Source organism: Meles meles, chromosome 7 (genome assembly GCF_922984935.1).
Source record: "Meles meles chromosome 7, mMelMel3.1 paternal haplotype, whole genome shotgun sequence".
Classification (NCBI taxonomy): domain Eukaryota; kingdom Metazoa; phylum Chordata; class Mammalia; order Carnivora; family Mustelidae; genus Meles; species Meles meles.
Window position 1 is genome coordinate 96,141,934 of NC_060072.1, and position 27,278 is coordinate 96,169,211.

General features: G+C 44.9%; 1 protein-coding gene and 1 long non-coding RNA gene across 2 annotated transcripts in view; one reads left to right on the top strand and one right to left on the bottom strand.

Moving 5' to 3' along the window:
- Positions 1–283: 283 nt before the first annotated feature.
- LOC123947435 lies at positions 284–3,169 on the top strand. Its single transcript, XR_006819756.1, has 2 exons — positions 284–466; positions 677–3,169. It is a non-coding gene; the product is annotated as an uncharacterized LOC123947435 (long non-coding RNA).
- The window catches only part of RNF41 (ring finger protein 41), a 31,620-nt gene continuing 7,363 nt past the window's right edge, over positions 3,022–27,278 (bottom strand). Inside the window, exons 3-7 of the mRNA XM_046013645.1 lie at positions 10,558–10,670; positions 6,702–6,973; positions 5,777–5,912; positions 5,187–5,290; positions 3,022–4,368 (exon numbers count right to left, since the gene is read on the bottom strand). Coding sequence (XP_045869601.1) covers positions 4,017–4,368; positions 5,187–5,290; positions 5,777–5,912; positions 6,702–6,973; positions 10,558–10,647 — 954 coding nt within the window. The 5' untranslated portion in view covers positions 10,648–10,670 and the 3' untranslated portion in view covers positions 3,022–4,016. The remainder of the gene's footprint in view (positions 4,369–5,186; positions 5,291–5,776; positions 5,913–6,701; positions 6,974–10,557; positions 10,671–27,278) is intronic.

Consider the following 27,278-nt stretch of genomic DNA (forward strand, 5'->3'; position numbering starts at 1 on the left):
TCAAGCCCCGAATCAGGCTCCACACTCAGCAGGAAGCCTGCTCCTCCCTTTGCTTATGCGTGCTCTCTAATAAATAAATAAAAGCTTTAAAAAATAAAAATAAAGGTATAAAAGATAGTTAAGACACACAACCTGGTGTAATGCATGCTTCCTGGATTGGATCCAGGGCTGAACAAAAATTAGCTCTAAAAGTACTTTTCTTGCATACCTAGGTGGCTCAGTAGGTTAAGTGCCTGCCTTTGGCTCAGGTCATGATCTCAGGGTCCTGGGATCGAGTCCCACATCAGGCTCCCTACTCCGTGGGAACCCTGCTTCTTCCTCTCTCCCTCTGCTTGTGTGCTCACTCTCAAATAAGTAAATTAAAGTATTTTTTCTTGAGACAACTGGAGAAATGTACATATTAATTTTAAGAATTTGTTATGGTAGTAATGTAGAAAATGTTGATTCTTCAAATTAAAATACTGAGGTAGGGGCGCCTGGGTGGCTCAGTGGGTTAAGCCTCTGCCTTCAGCTCAGGTCATGATCTCAGGGTCCTGGGATCGAGCCCCGTATCGGGCTCTCTGCTTGGCAGGGAGCCTGCTTCCTCCCCTCTCTGGCTGCTGCTCTGCCTACTTGTAATCTCTCTCTCTCTCTCTCTCTCAATCTGTAAAAAAAAAAAAAAAATTAAAATACTGAGGTAAAAATCGAAACCAACCTTCATACTTCCCCCGCCCATTCTCCTGGCCTTCAAAGTGTAGAACAGATTGGCAAACTTTCTACACAGCCAAGCAGCAAGTATTTTAGGCTTTGTGGGTCATAGTTCTGTGGAACTACTTTGCTCTGCTGCTGTGATCGAAAAGTAGCCACAGATAATACATAAGCAAATAGGCATGGCTGTGTTCTAGTAAAACATTTTTACAAAAGCAGGGAGCAGGACGCAAGCTCGAGTGTGCCAACCTCTGATCTGGAACAGATACATCTCGGAAACGTGTTTCCTGGTACCCATCTGAGTCAGTGCCTTTCCCCTCCCTCTGTTCACATAATGCTTGCAGATCTACTTACCACATTGATTACGTCTTATTCTATCATATACGTATCTCCCTTGTGGAGGCAGTGCTTTCAAAGCAGGTGCCACTGTGCTACACAACACAGTAAGTACTGCTCCCCCAAACCAAATCTACCCCAAAAGAAAGATCCGGCATCATTTGTGACACTCAAAAGAACAAGCAGCAGGTCCTGAAAGTAATTTTGAAGGAGCATCAGGCAAAACAAGAGCACTCTTCATCTCTCTAGATACTGTATATCCACTAGATTGCCCGCGTGTCGCCTCTGCCACTCCACCGTGTGACGTGTTCACCATAAAGCATCAGAGCTTGTGTGCACGTGAGTGTAACAGATGCCGTGGGCTTAGGGATGTCCTTGCACCCTTTTGTTTTTTAGTCCCACTAGAGTACCTAGAGAGCTAATGGATGTACATTAAGTGCATCATAAACGATCAACAAATTTAAAATATACTACTGGGGGGAACGATTTCCTTTTTCTCAAGACCAAGGAGTAGGTGGCAGCAAACGCCTGGGTCAGGCTTCATCGAGACTTGACAACCAGAACAGTACAGTCACCCCCCTGCCTCATGTTTCCTTTCTTGGTTTGGAGACGCTGGGTAATGGAATCCCAGATTCTAGAACAAAGGTGCTTGTGGAACAAGGGAGAAGGGTGTATGCATATCTTCTGTAGAAACTGTCCTAAAACTCCAGGAGCACTTAGGGGAAGACATGGAATTTGGGGCAAAGGCAAATGCTGGGAAGAACACAGTTCAGATCACTGGCGAGAACATGTCCGCTACTACAGAACAGGAGACAGGTGGGAGGGTGATAGGAGGTCACAAAGGGCAAAAAAGTGAGGTGCCCACTCCCAGACAGACATCCTGCTAAAACAGAGCTTAGTTCTAAGACAAGGGTAAGTTATAAAGCAAGAAATAAGGTGAGAGAAAGCCCAAAGCAGAGGAGAAAGCTTCATGAGAAAGGGAGTGATGTTGGATTAAGAATTGAGAGTTGAGTAAAAGGTTTATTATTAGTGCAGTCAACATCATGGAACAGCACATATAACACAACCAGTAACCCACAGAGACACTAGTGCAAGGGGAGGGAAGCCTTAACTGAGCTTCCTGGCTCCGTCTGAGGGTGACGACAGGAGGGTATGGGCCTTGGTAAGGCAGGCGAGGGCAGAGGGGAGCGGAAGAAATGTAGTAACCAGACTAAGTATAGCAGCGATTTCAAATTCCTGAGCACAAGGTCCTGGAGCTGAAACACAGGACTGTTCCTTACTCCCTTCAAGCTGTAACCCTCACCCCACCCCATTCCCAGTGGAGCCATGTCCCAACTCCCCTGGCCCACAGCAAGCTGGCCTGGAATAAGACTCCAGAGAAAGAAGAAGCTGTTATATGGCCCTATCTCTTCAACACCCCTCCCACCTGCTTATTAAAATAATCACACCCTCTATCCCTCCCTTTCTCTTCCTCTACCAGCCACCCTAGGGATCAAGGAATGTCCCGGTAGCCGAAGATGGAACTAAAGTCCTTAGAGGCATGGGCGAGGCCAGAGCACAGCCTGTACTCAGAGACAAAGAGACATCACGTCTCTCCCATCTTGCCTGGTGTAGCTTAGAGCCCAATTCTGGATCTCCAAGGAAACCGGGGGTAGGGGTAGAAATGTCTTCAAAATTAATACTCTATAAATACAGAGTTTAACAAGGAGACCCGTGGAAAGGCTGGGAGCAAAGTTCTCCAGAGGGCACAGGCATCGATGCTGGATTGTTGTACCCATCACTGGAATAGAGGAAGCGCCTCGTCTCAGATGGGGTTATGGAGGGTTGGGGCAGACAGGTTCAGCCGAGGACTCCCTTGGCCCTTCCTATATTAAAGCCAAAGGTTATGCTGAAAAGGAAAAATATAAAACAGATCCCCCATCCCTGGCCCACCCTATCCAGAATCCCCAAAATAGGAACATTAAAAAGAACATTGTAAGCTTTGTCAATTTTTTTTTCTTTTTCCTTTCTTAAAAAAAAAAACAAAAAAAGTAAATAAATTAGATTGCCAACAATGTGGCTGGGCTGGAAAAGTGGGGTAGCCATAACCAGGCCATTCTTAAAAAAAAAAAAAAAGGGGGAGAAGGAAATACAAACAAAGGAATTATCAAAATAACTGGTTAGAATCACAGGGCTGGAGAGGGGTCCATGGAACTATTATGGCCCATACTAGAGGCAGTGCCTACCTGATTTCAGCAAAAGCCAGAGAGCTGCTTCTTGCTGGGCACATCTACCCCAACAGACTAATCCCCTACCCCCAACCCTGTCATTCCCTAACGTTGAGAAAATGTAGGAAAGCAGAGCTCATCTGGAAAATTCCGGCTACCCAGCCTGCACACCTGCAGAACCAGCAGGAGCCTGCACCCAGCAGGTGGGCTGGACAGGGTATTGCTTGGCACAGAGGTCCAGTCTTCCCGTAAGGGTCATCAGTTCCCCTCAGGGCCAGTTACTGGCCTCAGTGCGTATTTCTAGGGTTCGATTCCACCCTTACCATTTCTTCGGGATGTCTGCTCCCCAGAGCTGCCCTCTCATACTGTTTAGTGTCAACAGGCCTGCCCGCTCCGATTCCCTGGTTTTGGAGGAGGGGGAACGATCAGATAGTCCTCACTCCACCCTGATCCTCTAGAGAAAAGGAATTCTTTGTGCTTTCTAAAAATACCTAGAACCAGGGACCCTGGGCAGGAAAAGAGATACAGAGGTGGGGACTTTTCCCAAACTGACTGAAAATTTACAGACATCTTAGGGGAAGAAATTAAGCAAAAGGAAGGAATCTGGGTTTCCCACCTGAAAGGCTGAGCAGAGTGCCCTGGGCCCTTCAGTGCCGGAAGAACAGGGAAACGTGCGGCCCACATGTAGGCCACTGTACTATGGATAGAAAGGAGGACTCAGGGGCCGGCTGCTGGAGTGATGGGTCTTCTGGTCTCCATCTCTTCCTGCTAGCCCGTGGAGATCTCCTATATCTCTTCTACGCCATGCGCAAAGATCATGACAAGGCCCGGCTCCTGCACCATGTCATCGCCCATGTGCTGGTTCTCACAGGCCATCACGACGACAGCCTGTTTGCCAGGGATGCGCTTGGCCACATAGTTCTCATAGTAGCGCCGGTTCATCTGTCTTGTCTCTAGGGTGGCCAGACCCTGCGGCCAGCTCCGCTCGTGGGCATTTTCAATCAGCTCGTTGACGATAGAGGCAGGACAGCCACTCTCCACCAGGGAGCGCTTGATTACAGCCTGGAGTACAGCATCTGGGGTCGAGATCATCCCTCCCCAGCGGGTCACTCTTGCAGGCTGCAGGGAGTTCACCCACCTGTGTGGACGGGGTGCGAGACGGTCACTCCAACTCATCCCCCTTCTCTGCACTAGGCTTTCTCTCCTAATAGGAATGACCACCCGCTCTGTACTCGGCCTAATCCTGATCTTGCATCTTCCTTTTTCCATCATTGGTTCAGAAACTCCACATCTTCCCCTGGATGGTCTCATGTGAGTCGCTACTTGTCACTCATTCACCAGATTAAACTCTACAACTGAAGAGTTTCTGTCATTTTTCTTAAAAATCCCAATACTTAGCACCTACGGAGCCTGGCACAAACTAAGTGTTCAACAAATGGGTACTGACTGAAGCCCCAGTTCCTGTGCCCCACGTGGCACTATTTGCACGACATTTATTGATCGCATCTAGAATTTACAGAACTCCAGCACTGCAAGGGATTTTAAACTTTGCTTGTGTATGCTGCGCTTTGGCTCACTCTCCTGGATTTGCATTCACTCTCTTTGGATTGTAAGCTACCTGATGACAGGGACACTATCTCTTTCTTCGTGACCTTCCTAGCCCTCCACAGCCTTTAATGCAGGGCTTGGTACATGCACGTACTCACTAAAGTCTGGATGGACTGCATCCTTGGGTAAGCTCTCCCTTCCATCCACCCAAAAGAATATGAAAGATTCTCTAGTGGGCTGAAAGTTATCCTCTTCTCTGTCCCTGTCCTTCATCCCAATGTCTGAAAAGCAGTGGCCTCCACCCAGCCCTCTTATTACCCTACTTCTGCCACTCCCCTGCTCCTCCTCCATTCAGGGCTCGGTGCAAGGACACGGAGCAAGTGACTCCGCATCCTGAGTGACACTCACTCTAGGATCTCGTTGTATTCAATTGTCTCCTCCAGGTTCTGCAGGTTGGGGTTGACGCTGCGGATAGCTCGCATGTATGCCTTTAGCAGCTGGATATCTCGCTTCTGTGGGAGCAAAGAAGAGTCAGAGATGATGGTTAGCACAGACAACAAATGAAAGACAGAAGTCTGTCTTAGAACGAGGGTGACTGAGGGATCTTAAGAACACCAAGACCTGGAAGCTTCATGAAGATGGAGATGTGACGGTCTCATTCACAGCTGTATCCCTGGTGCTTCGCAGGGTGCCTTCTTAGAGGAGGCATGTAATAAATGTTAGGTGAATGAATGACACTGATGGGATGAAGGAAAGGGAGAAGAGCTCCAGGCTGATTCCCTCCAGGCCACAGCAAAGTATCCCCTTCCCTGGGCGCACACACACCTGTGCAGACCTGCATGCTCACAGGGGCGCTCCTCACCCCCAGTTACCCACCACATGTGCACAGCGTGTGCACACACACACACACACACACAGCTACGCACAGTTACATATCTGTTTTACGCACTCATCTGCATATTAGGGACAGGCTCATGCCTATGTTCTATGGGGCCTACCTGCTCGGCCAGCTGGTGTTTATGCTCGGCTGAGGTCTTTTCCAGCTCTGCGATGCGCGTCTGCTGCTGCTGCACCACGGAACGCAGGTGCTTAATGCAGTTGTGATTTGGCAGCTCATCTTTGGGCATCTCCAGGCTGCCACCCAGAGTAGGCAAGAAAAGCAGAACGGGAGCATTCAATGGGACATATGGGCAAAGGCAGGAAATTGCTGAGAGGGCTTTCTCCTAGCCCAGATTTCGAATATGCAGGCCTCCCTCTCATTCCCGTCACTTCCTTTTCCCCAGCTCTGCCCCCCCCCACCCCACCCCCACCCCGTTCCCACCCCGTACTCCTTTGCTCTCTACTTTTTCTGGGCCTCTTTCCCTTTCTAAGACAGTGTTTTATCTACCACATGGCTCTCCTTTCTTCCTACTGATTCTGCCTGTACACTCATTCCTCCTGAGAAGCCCTAGATTCACGGCCCCAGCTAGCAGCATTTAATCAAATACTTCACACCCCAAAGAAAGGGGAAAAAACAAAAACAAAACCAAAAACAGGGCAAGAGGAAATATGAGAAGCCTAGAAATTAGAGCAGTCAATCTGAAAAAGAGAAAGGGGGGTACCGGGCTGACAGGGAAGAATTAAGGAAATCAGTCCTTATTATTAGCACACAGACTGGGAATTGTTGCCTCCTTTCCTTTATTAAAGCAACAGCGCAAAGATCATAGTTGGAAAAGCATCATGGAAGTGAGATCTTGGGGCAGGGAGCCAGGCAGGCCAAGGACACTCCTTGCGTACATTCAGAGGAGACCTCCTGAGCTGGTGGGCAGGGGATCTGGAGACGGGGGAGTGGGGATGGGGAGTGTGGTCGGTGGCAGGGTAGGGGGAGGTCATAAACCGGAAGGCCCTTATCTGTGTGGGGCAGAGGAAGGGAAGCCATCTCACCCGCAGCCCTGCTCACAGGTCACAGGCCGTTTGGGGTTGTGCTCACAGTCGCTGAGGTGAGACATGAGGTTGTCAAGCCGGACAACAGCACTACAGCCAAACACAGCGTTGTCGCAGGCGATCTGCAGCTTCGACAACATGTTCCGCATGATCCGAGGTACTGGGCGCAGGTGGGCGACCGTCACAACGCTACGGTCCACCGGACACGTCTGCTGCTGAGAGAACCACTGGGTGATGCAGGCATTGCAGAAGGCATGCTCACAATGAGGTGCCTAGAAGGAAGAGCAGGGCAAAAGGGGCACAAGAGAATTAGCCGGAGCTAAGAGCCTGAGTATGATAAGTCCACAAAGCCACTCAAGCCCCTGAGCAGCTGCCAGGACCAGGGGTCCCCGGGGGTCACAGCAAAGTACAGATGCGCCACGTCAAGGCACTGTGTAGGGACAGGCTTCAGACAGATTTCCTGTGCTCAGGATTCCAAATGGATTGTGACATAAGACAAACAAGTACAAAGTTATATAACAATAAGAGGTATAAATAATATTCCAGGACAATAGGAGAGATGACATGAGGCAGTTGATTATTAATTGCCGACTGGATTGCATACACAGTAACTGCCAAAGTCCAGAGGAGGATGAGATCTTTCTAGGCTAGGTCAGTCAGGGCAGGTATTTATGGAGAGGACAGAATTTGATATGGGTCTGGAAGGATGTGTGGAGAGGACACAGGGAAGAGATTTAGTGGCAGAAATACAATGTAAGAAAGCAAAGCGAAACAAAACAAAAGCCTGGAACTCCTGGTGAGAGGTTACAAGTCCTCTCTGTAGGGGCCCAAGTTCCTATCTTGTGAGGGTTGATCTGAGGCATTGCCCTGAATCCTAATGGGAAGGCCTAGCCTCCAAAATAGGGTCATTTTCTCACAGAATCACATTCTTTTCAGTTTCATAAAGATCATATTTCAGCTTACTTTCTTGATAACTCAGATAAACTCTGAAATTAATCCCTCAAAGTGAGAGGATTCCCAGGCTTCTGTGGAGACACCATCTGCATGGGACAAACACAGCAGGCACTTAGTAGCTGATGAATAAATGGCATGCCATGTCCCAAATACTCTGCTAGGTGCTTAAGATACAAAAGACAGGTTCTGTCTTCAAGATACTCACAGACACCAAAGACTGGTAACGCAGAAAGACCTTGTAAGGGAAGAAGTCATTCTCAGGGCACCAGGGTGGCTCAGTCAGTTAAGTGTCTGCTTTCGGCTCAGGTCATGATCCCCAGGTCCTGGGATCAAGGCCCATATAGGACACTCCGCTTAGCGGGGACCCTGCTTCTCCCTCTCCTTCTGCCTGCTGGCCCACCCCTTGCCTTGTGTGCTCTCTCTCTCCCCCTCTGTCAAAATAACATCTTGGGGAAAAAAAAAAAGAAGTCATTCTCAATGTCACTAATCCAACTGTCAGATTTTTATTTTTCACTCAAAGACATATCTGAGTCTTTTCAAAATCTTTACAGACCCTATCTCCAAAAAAAACCCCTAAATTTGTCCACTTTTCCCCATCTGTCCTGCCACTAACCCAGTTCAAGCTATCATCTCTCACCTTCGTTATTAAGTATATCTTCTAGTTGGCCTCCCTACTTCTACCTCACCGCTTTATAATTCAGACTACCTTCATCAGCCAGAGTGATCACCTCAAAATGAAAACTAGATCTTATCACTTCCCTGCTTAAAACTTTACAATGGCTTCTCACCGTGCTTAAAATAAATCCAAACTCCCACTCAGGACCTGTAAAATTCTGCTGGATCTGGCCCTGTGCCTCTGACCTCTCCTCACCTCACACTACGCTCCCAGCACTGTGTTCAGGCCATTCTGGCCTCCTTTCTGTGCTTTGTTTACATCCAGCTCACTCCTGCCCCAGGATCATCACTTTTGTTGCTCCTCTGTGCCTGAAACTCTCTTCCTCTAAATCTCAGCATGAATGTCCCCTTATTATTCAGATCTCATCCCAACTGTCACCCCTCATGACCAGCCCATCGAATCCTGCCACCCCTACAAAAATATACAGAATGTGCTATGTTCCGTGTAAGAAAAGTTGGACAAATAAACTAATACAAAGAGTTAACTGTCGGGGTGGTGGGGATTACATGAGCTGGGATGAGGATGGGGACTGTATGCTTTTTTATACTGTTTTGATTTCTGAACCGTATGAATTTACTGCCTATTCAAAAATTAAATAAATATGTCGGGACGGGGGGGGGGACCTGGCTGGCTCAGAGGAGAGTGCAACTCTTGATCTCAGGGTTGTGAGTTTGAGTCCCATATTGGCGGTAGAAATAACTTAAAAAAAAAAATTATGTAGGGAAATCAGCATTCTTAGCACGTGCCTTCTACCCTTGATATGTGGCTGCTGACCCGGCATCCTGAGGTCTGACTGACCTGCTCCTCAGAAGGCAGGGGTGGGGGACTGGGTGTGGCTCCTGACTTAGAATGTCATGAACCAACACTGACTTCTCCACACGTGACTCACCTCAAATGACAGTGCCAGGGGATGGAAGGAACTGACACAGCCCATGACCTCTTGACACCACCAGGAGAGCTTGCTACATATCCAGCCAATCTGCTTCTAATGGCAGTAGGCTGCAAAGACCTAGGCAGGGAATAGGTCCAGGGCTAGCAGCCACTGGAATCCAGTCTGATTTTCAGTCAGCTTGGGCATCTGCACTCCTTTGGGTGGTTGAAAACTGGAGTAAGAATAAACCCAAAGGATCAAGAGGAGCCCCTGGGAGCTGTATAAGCAGTGAGTGGGGGAAGGGCCATGAGACCTCACTCACTAGTGTCCTGGTTTAGAGAATGGGATTAGGTCTAGCTAGCCAGGAGTGGCAGAGGATTAATTGGTATTTACAGAGGGCGGCCAATAAGAACCGTGCAGGATGACATCCATGAATACTACTGCTAAGGATTCATCTCCCTCATCATACCTGCCTGTTAATCAGGAGTTTCTCCTCATACTTGCCCCAGGAAGATAAAACTGACTCTGGTCTGGCAAGGCTTGCAGAGAAATGACCTAGTGAAGGGGCAGCTTTCATATCAAAATGCAGAGTACAAGGTTGCATCAAAAATTGGTTTTTCGGGCGCCTGGGTGGCTCAGTGGTTTAAGCCGCTGCCTTCGGCTCAGGTCATGATCTCAGGGTCCTGGGATCGAGTCCCACATCGGGCTCTCTGCTCGGCAGGGAGACTGCTTCCCTCTCACTCTCTCTGCCTGCCTCTCTGCCTACTTATGATCTCTCTCTGTCAAATAAATACATAAAATCTTTAAAAAAAAATTGGTTTTTCTAATAAACCGCAGGAAGAAAATAGGACAATACATACAGTTCCCACTCCCGGTTAGTTAGTTAGTAAGCAGGCTGAAAAGGCCTGCAGGCAAACCGGCTGATTAAGTGAAACATGACATTATTTTGAGAGAGAACTTATCAGGAAAGTCCAGAAGTTCACTCATAGCTAGGAAGATGGAACCCAGTCAGAGCCCTGGCAGAGGAAAGGAAGTTCCTGAGCTACTGTCAGAAGACAGTAAAAAATTTCTGACCAATGTACAAGGGGAAAATCTCAGCCCGGCCTCAGAAAAATCTGGAGCACTGGACTTCTGTGGCATCCGCCTCTAGACAGACTCTGGAAGGCCCTGTTCCTTTCATAGCTGTCACTGTTCCTCTGTACCAAACCTCTAGTCTCTGTCTGTGTGGCTGTCAAGGGGGCCAGGGGAGGGGAGCCAGAACACAGTGCCTTCCCCATTGGTCCCATCGCCTATATTTTCTATTAGCGCCACTGGTGTCTAGGGCCCCCACCAAAACTGCCATCAGACCAACTCACCTGGACTGGCTCCTCCAAGACCCCACTGCAAATAGGACAGATAAGGTCTTCATCAACATCCCCCTGGAAACGGGTTACATCATACCCCATGTCTCATCACTGAAACCCAGGACCTGGAAGGAGCAAGAGGGGGAAAAAAAAAAAAAAAAAAACAGTTCAAAAGAAGCCAGAAATGTGTGCCAATTTGCACTTACTGTCAAGATCCATTCATTTGTTCAACAATTATTTACTGAGCACCTACTGTGCTCAGAATGTACCAGTCATTTGGTGGGGGAAATCTGACTCAAGAAACTTAATCTAATGGGAGAAGATAATAAATAAGCATACATTTAAAATATGAAAGGACAAATGCCTTGACAGGGCATTATGAGGGCAAACAATGTGGATACCTAACCCAGGTTGGAAGAAGAGGGTGATTTGGGGAAGTTTTATGGGAGCAGGTGTCATCAACAGGACAAGCAAGAGTAGCTAGGTGTTGGGGATGGAGGCAGGTAGGGCATTAGCATTAGGGCTGTAGGAACATGAAATTGTACATTCAAAAGTCCAGAAGCAAGAGGACATATGATGGATTCAGGGAACTCTGAGTGGTTCAGAAAATGGCTGATCTGAAGGATCCAAAGGAGGGAGTGTCTAGATACAAGGCTAGAGAGGCAAGCAAGGGTCAGGCCATGAGAAGTCTTACGTAAGGAGTTTGGGCTTTATCCTGAAGGCTATGGGAAACCACTGTAAGACTTCAAAGGAATGATGCAATGAAAGTACTCTTCACTCTGTCAACACCGGTGAGACTGGAGACAGGAAGAACGTGTAGGCAGGAGAGAGACAGAGATAGTCTGAAGTTAGGTGGTGGTGATGAAGATAAAGAAGGGAGGTTCAGGAGAGCAAGTACTCAAAGAGCAGGGAGGCTGCCGTGCCTCTTCTTCCGGCTTTCTAAGGGTTAAACCCAAAGACTTCGCTGAACGGTGACTGAAACCCTTCTGTGGATTTCCAACTGGTGGGCTAGCTGGATTGAGGATGAGCACCTAATACAAGGGCAGCCACACCACAGACCAGCCATCAATTGTGATGTCCTAGAAAAGGCGAGCTAAGTAAGAGGGTTCTCGGGAATTTAGAATCACACTGTCTGACTTAAAAGGGCAGAAAGAACGGGATGCAGAAAGACCTTGCGAGGTCAGTGCAAGTTGAAGTACAGCACTGGATTGAGTCAAATGACTGGATTAATCGGCTGCTATTCACTGGGCGTGTGACCTTGGGCAGGCTATATGAACTCCCTATTTATTTTTTTAAATAGATAAAATGGGTATAAATAATAACAGAAGTGACTTTCACAGAGTTATCCACAAAGAGATGATGTATATAAAACATTTAAGGCCACTTGGCTGGCTCAGTCAGGTGAGGGCCCAACTCTTGATTTCGGTTCAGGTGGTGGTGGTCTCAGGTCATGAGATCAAGCCCTGCGGTGGCCTCTAAGCTCAGGAGGAAATCTGCTTCTCTTCTTCCCTCTTTCCCTTTGCCCCTCCCCCCAGTAGCACATGCTCTCTCTAAAATATATAAATAAATCTTAACAAGACAAACACACATTTAGCAAAGTGCCTACTGGCCCATAGCAGACACTCACCATACAATAGTAATCACTATTTATATACATGTTTAATTTCTACTACTTGATTAAAAACTCCTTAAGAGCAGGGGGGCCTGGCTGCACGTGACTCTTGCTCTCAGGGTCATGAGTCTGAGCCCCACGTTGGGTAGAGAGATGACTTAAAATGAATACATAAATTAAAACTTAAAAACAAACAAACAAGTAACTAAAAATAAAAATTCCGTAAGAGCAGAAACTTAGGTTCTATGTCCAATGTAGCACCAAGCAGAGTTCTTATATGTCACTAAAATGTTTGGTGCACTCATATGCTGCTTTCAGTAGGAGCTTCCAGCAGTGAGAACATATAATCTCCTATTTCACTTAACATCCCATTTTCTATAAATAGCACCGGTTTTCCTTTAGGGATCACAGCCTGCCTCCTTGTGGACCCAACCCAGGACAGTGAGAGTGATGCCTGGCACTTCTACGGAGTTCTCAAGGGTGTCTTTCCCCAAGGATTGCATAGCTGGTAGAATGTATAACCCAGAGTGGTCAGAGATCATTTCTCCCATTAATGAGGAGAGCCTGTTTATAGAATGAAGGCAATAATGAAGAAAGCAGAGCTGAGGGGCGCCTGGGTGGTTCAGTCGGTTAAGTGTCTGTCTTCAGCTCAGGTCATGATCCCAGTGCCCTTGGATTGAGCCCCACGTGGGGCTCCCTGCTCAGTGGGGAGCCTGCTTCTCCCTCTCCCACTTCTCCTGCTTGTCCTCTCCCTCTCTCTGTCAAATGAATAAATAAAATCTTAAAGAAAGCAAGCAAGCAAGCAAGCAGAGCTGAGAGACAATTCAGATGAGATCATTTGAGGTCCTGCATTCCCCCATGCCTGAAGCCACAATCACCTTTTGAACACAGTTACATGAGTCAACAAATTCCCTATTCTGTGTAGCCTAGTTTGAGCTGGGTTTTTATCTCTTTCAACTGAGAAAAATGCTGGGGATGCCTGGCCAGCTCAGTTGGTAGAGCATGCGACTGCTGATCTCAGGGTTGTTGAGTATAAGCCCCACAGTGGGTGTGGAATTACTTAAAAAACAAAAAACAACCAAATAAAAAAACCCAAGCCAAACCCAACAAAACAAAAAAATCCAGTAACAGCTAACAAGGCTAACGGATACAAGAAATCCCTCTACCCATTTTATACAGGAACAATGACACCCCATGACTCTATCACTGCCATTTCTCTATACACTTGTCCCTTCTTTTTTAGGGCCTGAAGCTTATAAACAACCCCTCTGGAACTGTCACTGTCAACCACCTTGGCCAGACTATAAGGCATATAAAATGGGGTGGGGATACGGTTCCTACCATGTACATGTCTCCCCTCAGACCTCTGATCTGTTCCAAGACCAACATAATAGGGGGAAAAATGGAAGCAAAGGATGTAATTCTCTTGAATCTACAGTGATGGATCAGGGTGAGTGCATAAATAGTGACACTGAAGACCTAACACAATAAAATGTAAAACCCAGAACCAAGGTCCCTGTGAGTCTCCTTGTCGTACCTCACTGAAGAACGAGGATGGAGGTAAGAGAACAAGGGCAGCCCACGGTGTCTTTTTCTGTGTACTACAATTACTGGGAGCTGCAGTGGGCCCCATGGCACTGGTGCCCCGGCAGCCACACTCCAGGGCTTGTACTCCTCTCTGATCTGTATGGCTCTGGTGGAGCCTTAGTGCTACGTAGCACTTAGACCTCCCCCCAAGCTACAGTTATCCTATCCAAGTGGGGCCAATGGAGCCTATCCCTGAGAATTTATTTGAGCTGAACTCCAAGAAAATGAAGTTGGTCTTTCTCTGGTTGTCATATGGACTGAGGAAGACAAAAATCTACAGATGGAAAGAAAAGCTTGGAACAGAGAAAGTGAGAAAGTCTCAGATAAGAGCTGGAAAGAGTCCTGAGGCTTCAAGTACCTAGTTTGTTCCCAAGACCTTCCTGTCTTTGGTTTCTGTGAAACATCTTAGTATCCTCTTCTTGTTTATGCTACTTTGAGTTGGGTTTCTCTACCTTACAACCAAAAGAATCCTGGCTTTTACAATAGCAAAGAATTATCGCATATTAATATCAGAAGTCGGACAGGGAAGGATAAATTAAGGGCAATGTTTTTCTTTAATCTTAAACCTGTCTAGCCAAAAACCATACTGTAAAACAATCTACATAGTATTCATTTAATAGACATTCACTGAGTACTATCTATACATCAATAAACCTAATAAAACCTAGTCGCTGTGAGTAAGTGAAGAGGAGGAGAAAAGCACAAGGTACTAGAGGAACAAAGAGGGAGTTCTAACATCAAAAAGAATGAAAACTTGCCATCTGCAATGATGTGGATCAAACTAGAGTGTATCATGCTAAGCAAAATAAGTCAGTCAGAGAAAGACAAATATCTCATGATTTCACTCACATGTGGAATTTAAGAAACCAAACAGATGAGCATAGGGGAAGGGAAGGAAAAATAAAGATAAAAACAGAGGGGAGAGGCAAACCATACATGACTCTCAACTACAGAAAACAAGCTGAGGGTTGCTGGGAGGTGGGCAGGAGATGGGATAACTGGGTGATGGGCATTAAGGAGGGCACGTGATATGAGGGGCACTGGGTGTTATATGTAAATGATCATCACCAAATGCTACTCCTGAAATCAATCCTACACTACATGTTAACTAACTTGAATTTAAATTTAAAAAAAAAAAAAAAAAGGAGTTCGAGATCAGACTAGGGATAGTCAGAAAGACTTCCCAGAAATGTCTCTCAGAATATGTTTAGAACAAGGGTTCACAACTAGAGCACTAGAGGCATTTGGGCTAGAAAGTTCCTTGTTGTAGGGGGCTGGTCTGTGCACTGAACAATGTTTAGCAGCATCCCTGGACTCCACCCTCTAGAAGTCCTCAAATTCTGGTAGTAGTCCTCAAATTGCGACACCCAAAATGTCTCCAGACACTGGCATATATCCTCTGGGGAACCAAAACACCCGTGGTTGAGAACCACTGGTTTAAAAAATGAGGAGGCAGCATCATGGAGCAGGGCACAGGTCTTGTAGGTAGATAAAATAGCATGAAGCAAAAGTCAGCTAAGGGTCTGTGCAGAGATGTGCTGAAAGAAGTGCACAGAGAGGCGGGCAGGAGCCAAGCACTGAAGACCCTGGGACATTTCACCAGACTTAGAATTAACCTGAAAGCTAGGGAGGTACCTGAAGGATTTCCTTTGTTGACATATATTTATATGTTTTAATCTTTTCTTTTTGGTGCCTGGGTGGCTCAGATGGTTAAGCATCTGCCTAAGGCTCAGGTCATGATCCCAGGGACCTGACATTGAGTCCCTTGTGGAGCTCTCTGCTCAGTGCAGAGTCTGCTTCTTTCTCTCCCACCAGCCCTCTGCCCTGCTTATGCTCTCTCTCATTCTTGCTCACTCGCAAATAACCACAATCTTTAAAAAAAAAAAAAAAAACAACCCCAAACTTTTATTTTGACAATTTCAGACTTTCTGAAAAGTTCCACGAACAGTAAAAAGAACCCATATACCTTTCATCTAGATTCCCTAAATGTTAACTTGTACCGCATTTTTTATAATCCCTCTTGATATACATGAATAGATAAAAATTTTTCTGAACTGCTTGAGAGTAAATTATATCCTGGATGCCTTTTTTTAAAGATTTTATTAATTTATTTGACAGACAGAGATCATAAGTAGGCAGAGAGGCAGGCAGAGAGAGAGGGGGAAGCAGGATCCCTGCTTAGCAGAGAGCCCGACAACGTGGGGCTCGATCCCAGGACACCGGGATCATGACTCGAGCTGAAGGCAGAGGCCTAACCAATTGAGCCACCCAGGCGCCCCCTGGATGCCTTTATCCCTGAACTTTTTTACTGTGTATTTCCTAAAAAGAACGCTCTCTGTGAGGCCTGGATGGCTCAGTCGGTTAAGCGTCTGTCTGCCTTCACCTTGGGTCGTGATCCCAGAGTCCTAGGATTGAGTCCCACATTGCGCTCCTTGCTCAATGGGGAGCCTGCTTCTCTCCCTCTGCTTACCGCTCCCCCTGCTTGTGCTTGCTCTCTCCCTCTGCCCTCTCCGTCAAATAAATAAGATCTTTAAAAAACAAAAACAAAAAAACAAAAAAAACACAACAACAAAATTCTCTTATATGATAGTAAAATTAGAGAAATCAGGGTATTAACATTGACAGGATACTATTATTTACGAACCCTCTTCCAATTTTGCCACTTGTCCCAATAATCTCTCTCAGCAAAAGAACATTCAAGACTATGTATTGCATTGAGTTGCCAAGCTTCTTTCAACCTATTTTTTTAAAAGATTTTATTTATTCGAGAGCACGCACGTGGAAACAGGGTAGAGGGGCAGAAGGAGAGAATATCAACCGGACTCCCCACTAAGCATGGACTCCCATGCAGGGCTCAATCTCATGACGCTGACCCAGAGATCATGACCTGAGCCGAAATCAAGAGTCAGACACCAACTGACTGAGCCATCCAGGCGCTCTTTTATTTATTTATTTAAAGATTTTATTTATTTGACAGACAGAGATCACAAGTGGGCAGAGAGGCAAGCGAGAGAGGGGAAGTAGACTCCCCACTGAGCAGAGACACCCCCCCACACACGGACACGGGGCTCCATCCCAGGACCCTGAGATCATGACCTGAGCCAAAAGCAGAGGCTCCACCAAGTGAGCCACATAGGTGCCCCACCTTGAATTTTTTAAGAATACAGACCAGTATAATGAGAAGGTTTCTCAGTGTGGGTTTGTCTGATGTTTCCTCATGATTAAATTCAGGTTTCAATTTGGGCAAAAATGCCACAAAAGTAATCTCTGTAATCTTAACGTATTAGGAGTACATGTTGATTTGCACCTTTCCCAGTGACACTAACTCTGGTTAAGTGCTGCTGGCAAGGTTCTCTACTGTAGAGTTACTATTTTACTACTTTGTAATTAATAAGAATCTTTTGAGGAGATTCTTTGAATCCGGAAGGGTTAAGAAACAAATGATTTTAAAAAGAGAGAAACTGGCATGATCAGTTTCCTGTTTCATTCAGATAATTCTGGCAGTTGTGTAGAAAAAGTAGGGGGTAGGGAAGATAAGGGAAAACGAGACCTTTTTAGGAAGTTATTATAAAAATTCAGATCAAAAAAAGTATAAAGCCTCAAACCAAGGCACTTAAGAGAAACAATCTATATTGGTTTAGAAAGTAATTATTTACCACAATAAGAATTTCAAGAAAAAGATAAGGATTAGGGAAGAAAGATAATGATACTAATTTTGGATATGTAGAGTTTAGGGTTCCAAGTACAAATTCTGAAGGGGGTAGCTGACATCAGGAATTCTGAAAGGCCACACAGGAAAAGTACACAGATTAAAAATAGAAAATGAGTGTTCGGGGTAGGGGCAGTGCCTAGATGGCTCAGTCGGTTGGGCGTCTTGCCTTTGACTCAGTTCATGATCCCAGGGTCCTGGGATAGAGCCCCATGTCAGGCTCCCTGCTCAGCAGGGAGTCTGCTTCTCCCTCTCCTTCTCTTCCATTTGTCTTCTCTCTCTCTCAAATAAATAAAATCTAAAAAAAAAAAAAAAAGAAAGAAAGAAAATGAGGGTGGGTCTGAAGAATACAGAACGCTGGACAGCACTAATTTTTTTAAATTTATTTTTATATTTTAAAAAGATTTTATTTATTTATTTGATAAACAGAGCGAGAGAGCACAAGTAGGGGGAGGGGCAAAGGGAGAATCAGACTTCCTGCTGAGCAAGACACCAGTCAAGGGGCTTGACCAGAGACTCTATTCCATGACTCCGGGATCACAACCTGAGTTGAAGGCAGCTGTTTAATCAACTGAGCCACCCAGGTATTCCACTCTGCTTTATTTCTTGCCTTCTTTTTTTCACAAGTAATATATGACTACATTCCCATTTTAAAAGATTCAGAGAGGGGCGCCTGGGTGGCTCAGTGGGTTAAAGCCTCTGCCTTCGGCTCAGGTCATGGTCCCAGGGTCCCAGGGTCCCAGGGTCCTGGGATCGAGCCCTGCATCAGGCTCTCTGCTCTGCAGGGAGCCTGCTTCCCTTCCTCTCTCTCTGCCTGCCTCTCTGCCTACTTGTGATCTCTGTCAAATAAATAAATAAAATCTTCAAAAAATTAAAAAATAAAAAATAAAAGACTCAGAGAATATAATTGCTAGCCTTTCTTCCCACTTTCCTCTCCCCCATCCATTGCGGGGTATACACTCGTTCTTTCAATTTGCCTTCTCTGTCATACACAGATTCTTGTATGGACAAGACAGACAAAATCCCTGCTCTCGTGTAGTTTATATTTTAGTGATAACAATTTCTAGGGGCACTTGCATAGCCCAGTCAGTTAAGTGTCCAACTCTTGGTTTGGGCTCAGGTCCTAATCTGAGGGTCCTGTAATGGAGACCCATGTCAGGCTCTGCACCCAGCAGAGTCTGCTTGAGATTCTCTCTGCTTCTCCTCCTGCCCCTCTCACTCATGCTCTGAAAGTAAATAAATAAATCTTAAATTTTTTTTTTCCAATCTACATCTAAACCTTGATTACAATATATTTTGCCATTCGCTTCAGGACTTCAGTTGCCTGGTTGCCATTTTCCCCCTGGAAACAAATCATGTTGCAATTAACATCCTGGTAACATGATTTTTTTTGGAACACAAGATCAAATCTCTCTCCTAGGACAGATACCTAGAGGAGGAACTGCCGGGTTGGTTGAATAGTGTGCCTACTATTTATTTTTTTAGATATACAATCTTCTGGAAAGCCCTTCGCAATTTAGACACCACCAAGGGTGTCTGAGCATACTTTAACGATAACATTTAAAAGCAAAGAAAAAAAAGAGCCTGCCCCCCACTCCTCAAAAAAAGACTGAGAGGGGCCTGGATGGCTCAGTGGATTAAGCACCTGATTCTGGCTCAGGTTGTCATCTCCAGGTCCTGGGATCAAGCTGGCTTCAACTCTGCTCAGCAGGGAGTCTGCTTGTCCCTCCAACTCCCCCCATCCCACCCCCACACCTCTGCTCACAGGCACTTGCTCTCTCTCTCAGATAAATAAATGGGTAGAGTCTTTAAAAAAAAAAAAAAAAAAACTGAGAAAGAATGATTAGATAAGAGAAAATCCTGGAGAGAAGAGCCTCCTAAAGTCAAGGAAGTTGGAGGAAGGGGACTTTTTTTTTTTTTTTTTTTTTTTAAAGATTTTATTTATTTATTTATTTGACAGAGAGAGATCACAAGTAGGCAGAGAGGCAGGCAGAGAGAGAGGAGGAAGCAGGCTCCCTGTGGAGCAGAGAGCCCTATGCGGGGCTCGATCCCAGGACCCTGAGATCATGACCTGAGCCGAAGGCAGCGGCTTAATCCACTGAGCCACCCAGGCGCCCCGGAAGGGGACTTTTTAATGGGTATAGTTTCAGTTTTGCAAGATAAAAAAGTTCGGGAGATGTTTCACAACCATGTGAACATACTTAACATTCTGAACTATACAGTCAAAAATGGTTAAGATGGTTAATTTTACGTTACTTTTTTAAAAAAAAGATTTAATTTAATTTATTTATTTGACAGAGATCACAGAGAGGCAGAAAGGCAGGCAGAGAGAGAAGGGGGAAGCAGGCTCGCCGCTGAGCAGAGCCCGATGCGGGGTTTGATCCCAAGACTCTGGGATCGTGACCCAAGCTGAAGGCAGAGGCTTTAACCCACTGAGCCATCCAGGCACCCCGTTACATGTTTTTTTACCACAATAAAAAAGTCAAGGAAGTGGAGTGCTTGGAGGAGGGAAGGGAAGTGTCAAAAACTGCAGTGAAGTCTGATAAAAAAAAAACAACAACAACAAAAATGGTCAGGATGTGGAACCGGATACCAGGGCAGAGCATGGCTGCCTGCAGCTGGGAGGCGCCATGAGGAGCAGCTGTAGTGGCTCACAGAGGTGGTCCCAGACTGCAGGGTCCCAAGTGAATAAGACGGGAGGCAGAGAGGCAGGGATGCAGAGAACTCTGTCCAAAGCTTGATTTCAAAGGAAGGGAACAGAACTACCCAAGGATGACAAGAGCTTGAGGAAGTGGGTTGTGAGGGGGTCATTTCCTTCCAATGAGAAAGGCCCCCAGGATGCTGATATACAGAGAGGAAAGTGCTAGTGAAGGAGGAAAGGCAAAGACAGGAGAGAATCCGGTCATGAGGCAGTGGTAGGTAGGAGACCTGGAATGAGGTTCAACAGGAAGAGGGACACCTCTGAAGCAGGAAAGAAGAATGGTACTAAAAACAGTCCACATAGGTTTTCAAAAATCATGTCGGTAAACCTTAAACAAAAATCAGATGATCCCTGATTCATTTACATGACCAGGAAAGTATATAGTTGAGTGATTATGGTAATGTAAGCCCATTTGATGGAATAATGTATCTATTTTAAATGATGCTTATGAGGAATACGCAATAGAATAATGAAAGGTAAAAATAGAAGGACACAAAATTGAATACCGAGCTGTTTAAGAACACCATATATTTAGAAATAATCCATACATAAAGAGACCAGAAGGAATGACCAAAATGTTATCCGTGGTTTTATTTGGGTGTAGGATAAGGATGTTTTTTTTCCTACTTTTAGTTACCAAAAACTTTAGTAGGTATACATTTTTTTAAAAGTCATAATCAACTTTAAACAGTCTTCACATTATGAAAGAAAACATATACTTTTTAAATTTAGAAATTACTTGAGAATAAAAAATACAGAATGTTCTTACTTTTGAAGTACAGTAATAAAAGAGGACAGAATTTTGTCATAACTGGGAATCGTCTCCCATGGACCTGGTTAAGAGTCTTATGTTTGCCTTTAGAGTTATGGACTTTAAGAGACCATGTGGTTTAACACCCAGGGCAGGAATCCTCTCCACAGCACCCAAGAGTCAGTCACTCCATGCTTAGACACTCCTGGGAAAGATCAAGGGTGGGGCAAGAGCCACATAGATGAGAAATATCTATCTAGCCCAGACTCATTTCTCTCATAGCATTCTAGAATGCCTATGTCCCTCTAAAACAGGGTACTCAGAGCTCCACATGTGGACTGACCAATATGGATACCTTTCCGGGGCTCCTGGGTGGCTCACTGGGTTAAAGCCTCTGCCTTCGGCTAAGGTCATGATCCCAGGTCCTGGGATCGAGCCCCACATCAGGCTCTCTGCTCAGCAGGGAGCCTGCTTCTCCCTCCCTCTCTGCCTGCCTCTCTGCCTACTTGTGATCTCTGTCAAATAAATAAATAAAATCTTTTTAAAAAAAATATGGTCACCTTTCCTCTCTACTTCAAATAATGTAACCTACGACCGGTTAGTCTGTTCTGGATGACAGCTACTGCCGCTCCTGTAGACCACACCCACACACAGGGTTGGGAGGAAAAGGAGGGGAAGAGAGAAAGTCAAGGAGAAGAACTATCTGAAGTGGCTTCTACAGGATAGCAAACTTACCCCCAAATATCCGTAATTCATCAGTTCAACTGCTGACTTTATCATTTCTACCTCAATTAAATAAACAAATTATAATTTGGTATCTCTACAATAGCTGTAATATTAATCAGAAGGAAAAGAAAGCATTCCTGCCTTTAACGTACCAGGTATGAGAAGACTGCCAAGATACACTGTTTTTGTTTTGTTTTTCTTTCTGTTTTTAAAGATTTTATTTATTTCTTTGACAGAGACAGAGAGATCACAAGTAGGCAGAGAGGCCAGTAGAGAGAGAGGGGGAAGCAGGCCCTCTGCTGAGCAGAGAGCCCGATGCAGGGCTTGATCCCAGGACCCTGAGATCATCACCTGAGCGGAAGGCAGAGGCTTAACCCTCTGAGCCACCCAGGCGCCCCCAAGATACACTGTTAAGAGAAAAAAACTAAGGTATACAACAGTATATGTAAAGTATGTCACCATGAGCAAAAAACCCCAACATATGTATTATATGCTTATGCATGGAACGCCCCAGAAGCATCCATAGGAAACTGCCAACAGTGCTTGCTGCTGGGGAGGGGTAACTAAGGAACAAGACTAGGAGGATATATTTTAATTTCCTGAATTATCCTTCTGAAACTTTGAAACAGATTTTCCTGGGGTTCCTGGCTGGCTCAGTTGGAAGAATGGGCAACTCTCCGTCTCAAGGTTCTGAAGTCAAGCCCCACGGTGAGTGTAGAGATTATGTAAATAAATAAACCTAAGGTGTGCCTGGGTGGCTCAGTGGATTAAGCCTCTGCCTTCGGCTCAGGTCATGATCTCAGGGTCCTGGGATCGGGCCCAGCATCGGGCTCTCTGCTCAGTCCGGAGTCTGCTTCCCTCTCTCTGACTGCCTCTCTGTCTACTTGTGATCTCTGTCAAATAAATTAATAAAATCTTAAAAAAAAAAAAAAAAAGAACAGCCTAACTTATAAAAATAAACTTAAAAAAATTGTTTTCTTGTGTATCTAATATTCAAGTAAAGAAATAAATCTATAACTATCCTAAATTATGAAAGTAAAGTATTAAGGTTAAAACATGTCCAAAACATTCACTAAAAGGGTCATACACTATACATGTCTTATGATATATATGACATACATAACCTGTCAAATTCTTCTTTTTTTAAAGATTTTATTTATTTATTTGACGAGAGACAAGACAAGCAGGGGAAACAACAGAGGAAGAGGGAGAAGCAGACTCCCTGCTGATCAAGGAGTCCAATATGGGACTCAATCCTAGGATCCTGGGATTATGACCTGAGCCAAAGGCAGAGGCTTAACCCACTGAGCCATCCAGGCACCCCATGACCTGTCATATTCTATAGCAAGGTCTGGACAAAAGGTACTCTTGCAAGAAAAAGCTGATCAAATTGACTCACAATGAAAGAAAGAGCAAATGGGGCATGGGGAAAGGGTAAAATTGGTGAAGGGGATAAAAAGGTACGAACTTCTGGTTATAAAGTAAGTCACAGACTTCCAGTTATAAAGTAAGTCACGGGGATATAAGTACAGCATTGGGAATATAGTCAACAACACTGTCAGAATGTTGCATGGTGTATCATGGTGAGCACTGAGTAAAGAATGTACAGAATTGTCAAATGAGGGCGCCTGTGTGGCTCCCTGGTTAAGCGTCTGCCTTCCGCTTTGGTCCAGATCCCAGGGTCCTGGGATCGAGTCCTGCATCTGGCTCCCTGCTCCGCAGGAAGCCTGCTTATCCCTCCCCCACTACCCCTACTTGTGTTCCCTCTCTCACTGTGTCTTTCTCTGTCAAATGAATAAATAAAATCTTTAAAAAAAAAATCAAATCACTATATCATATATCTGAAAATTTAACATCAGATGTCTATTAGACTTCACTAACAAAAAAATGTTTTAAAAAGAATAACAAGGGGCCCCCTGAGTAGCTCAGTCATTGGGCATCTGCCTTCGGCTTGAGTCATGATCCCAGAGTCCTGGGATCAAGCCCTGCATCGAGCCCCCTGCTCAGCGGGAGACCTGCTTCTCCCTCTTCCACTCCCCCTGTTTGTGTTCCCTCTCTCTCTGTCAAATAAATAAATAAAATCTTAAAAAAAAAAAAAAAAAAAAAGGTGCACCTGGGTGGCTCAGCTGGTTAACTGTCTGCCTTAAGCTCAGGTCATGATCCTAGATCCTGGGATCAAGCCCCAGGCAGGCTCTCTGCTCAGCAGGGAGTCTGCTTCTCCCTCTACCGGTCCCCCTACTTGTGCTCTCTTGCTCCCTCTCTCTCAAATAAATAATCCTAAAAAAAAAAAAAGAAAAAAGAACAACAAGAAAAATAAAACTTAAAAAAAAAAAAAAAGAAAAAAGGAAGAAAAAGAAAACTAAACAGTAAATCCCAAAAGAGTATACACCCTTTACCTAGCAATCCTATTTCCAGGAACTTAGCCTAAGGAAATAACACACAAGGGGGTAAAAATAATATACTAGGTTGTTTATCTAAGTGTTGTTCATAATAGCAAACAAACTAGAAATACCACAAATATCCAGAATTCCTTTCATCCATAAAATGCAATACCAGGAGACATTGATTTGATTCAGATATATTTGTTTCTTATTAATAACTTATTTAGGTACACTTAACATTTATATAATAAAATGACATTTATACATATTATATAAGCTACAGTGCCATTTTTGTTAAAATTATGGGACACCTGAGTGGCTCAGCTGGTTAAGCATCTGCCTTCGGCTCAGGTTATTATTCCAGGGTCCTGGGATCAAGTCCATATCCAGCTCCTTGCTTGGCAGGAAGCCTGCTCTCCCCCTGCCTGTCACTCCCCCTGCTTGTGCTGACAAACAAAATCTTTAAACAAAAAATGTTTATTGATGTGTGTACACATTTATATTATAGAGCTTCTAAAAGGATACAGTGCTGTTTTTAATTATATTGCTTATAGTATTTTTTTTAAGATTTTATTTTTGGGGCAATAGGGTGGCTCAGTGGGTTAAGCCTCTGCCTTAGGCTCCGGTCATGGTGTTGGGGTCCTGTGATCATGCCCCTCATCAGGCTCTCTGCTCGGCGGGGAGGCTGCTTTCTGCCCCCCCCCCCCAACCCTGCCTGCCTCTCTGCTTACTTGTTATCTCTCTGTCAAATAAATAAAATATTTTTTTAAAAAAAGATTTTATTTTTAAGTAATCTCTACACCCAATGTGGGATTTGAACTCACAACTCCAAGATCAAGTTGCAAGCTCCACCAAATGGGCCAGTCAGGCGCTCCTGCTTTTGGCACCTTTTTTTTTTTTTTTTTTAAAGATTTTATTTATTTGACAGACAGAGATCACAAGTAGGCAGAGAGGCAGGCAGAGAGAGAGAAGGAAGCAGGCTCCCCACCGAGCAGAGAGTCCGATGCGGGGCTCCATCCCAGAACCCTGGGATCATGACCTGAGCCGAAGGCAGAGGCTTTAACCCACTGAGCCACCCAGGCGCCCCTTGGCACCTTTTTTTTAAAAAAATATTTTAATTAATTAATTAATTTTTAAAGATTTTATTTATTTATTTTTTTTATTTATTAGAGAGAGGGAACACAAGCAGGGGGAGGGGCAGAAGGAGAAACAGGCTCCCTGCCGAGCAGGGAGCTTGATGAGGGCCTCGGTCTGAGTTCCCTCAGATCATGACCTGAGCCGAAGGCGGACGCTTAATGACTGAGCCACCCAGGCGCCCTGCTTTGGGTACTTTAAATTCACTCAGCGCATTTTGTTTCATTTTTAAATATTTTATTCCTTTATTTGACAGAGAGAGAGAGAGAGAGCACAAGCAGGCAGAGATGCAGGCAGAGGGAGAGGGAGAAGCAGGCTCGCCACTGAGCAGGGAGCCCAATGCAGGGTTCAATCCCAGGACCCCAGGATCGTGACCCGAGCGGAAGGCAGGCGCTTAACCAACTGAGCTGCCCAAGCGCCCCTCACTCAGTTTTGCTTCTTTTTTTCCTACTTCTTCTATAATGATCACATTTTAATTACATAATTAAATAATAGTGAAGTAAAAATAATAATAATGAAGTCAACATTTATACAGCATTTCTGTACACTAAGCACTATTCTAAGCATTTCTTGTATATTAACTCATCTAATTTTTACTACTCTGTAAGTTACTCTCTAAGGTAGGGACTGTCATTACCCACATTTTACAGATGAGTAACAGATACACAAAGGTTAAAAAGCTTGCCTAAAATCATACAGCTCACAACTGGTGGAGACAGATTCAAACCCAGGCAGACTGGCTCCAGAGCCCAAGCTTTTAACCACCATGCTGAATTCCCTCTCAATTTGAAAAAATGCAAGCTGCAAAAGGCATGTTGTATGAATAGTATGATCCCATTTTTACAAGAACAATTTAAAAACTAAAAACTACGGGTGCCTGGGGGCGCCTGGGTGACTCAGTTGGTTAGGCATCCAACTCCTGATTATGGCTCAGGTCATCTCTGGGTCATGATACTGAGCCCCGCATCAGGTTCTGCACTTAGTGCAGAATCTGCTTGTCCCCTCTCTCTGTTCCTCCCTCTGTTCAATCTCTCGCTTTCTCAAATAAATAATTTTTTTAAAATCTATTTAAGGGGCACCTGGGTGGCTCAGTGGGTTAAACCTCTGCCTTCGGCTCGGGTCATGATCCCAGGGTCCTGGGATCGAGCCCCACATCGGGCTCTCTGCTCCTCGGGGAGCCTGCTTCCTCCTCTCTCTCTGCCTGCCTCTCTGCCTAGTTGTAATTTCTCTCTGTCAAATAAATAAAATATTAAAAAAAAAATCTATTTAAAAATAAAATTTTAATTTACAATTTTTAAATAAAATCTTTAAAAAAAATTAGGAGTGCCTGGCTTAGAGATTACTTAAAAATAAAATCTTTGGGGGCGCCTGGGTGGCTCACTTGGGTGAGCAACTGCCTTTGGCTAAGGTCATGATCTCTGGGTTCTGGGATCAAGCCCCATGTCGGGCTCCCTGCTCAGCAGGGTGCCTGCTTCTCCGTCTTCCACTGGCCCTGCTTGTGTTCCCTCTCTCAATGTGTCTCTGTTAAATAAATAAAATCTTAAAAAACAATAAAGTAAAAAATAAAATCTTTAAAAGAAATAAATAGGGGCACCTAGGTAGCTCAGTCATTAAGTGTCTGCCCTCGGCTCAGGTCATGATCCCAGGATCCTGGGATGGAGCCCAGTGCCAGACTCCCTGTTCAGCGCGGAATGTGCTTCCAGGAAGCCTGCTTCTCTTTCTCCCTCTGCCCTACCTCCCGCTCATGCGGTCTCTCTCTCTCCCTTGTGCTCTCTATTGCAAATAAATAAATTTTTTAAAAATCTAGACACTAAAATTTTGCTTTTCTTTTTTTTTTTTAAATAGGCTCCACACCCAACACGGGGCTTGAACTCATGACCATGAGTTTAAGAGTTCCATGCTCTACCAGCTGAGCCAGCCAGGTGCCCCACCAAGATTTTACTTTTGATCAGGTTATATATTTCGGCAAGATTTAATTAAAAAAAAAAATCAGTTATCCTTAGAGCAAAGGGCAAAAATTAAAATAACATTTCCCTTTTCTCCCTTGTTGCTATGGGGCAATATAGAAAGCAGGCCTAGAGTTTATACAGTGCTTCATTGCATTTTCACCTCATTTTATTTTATTTTACTTT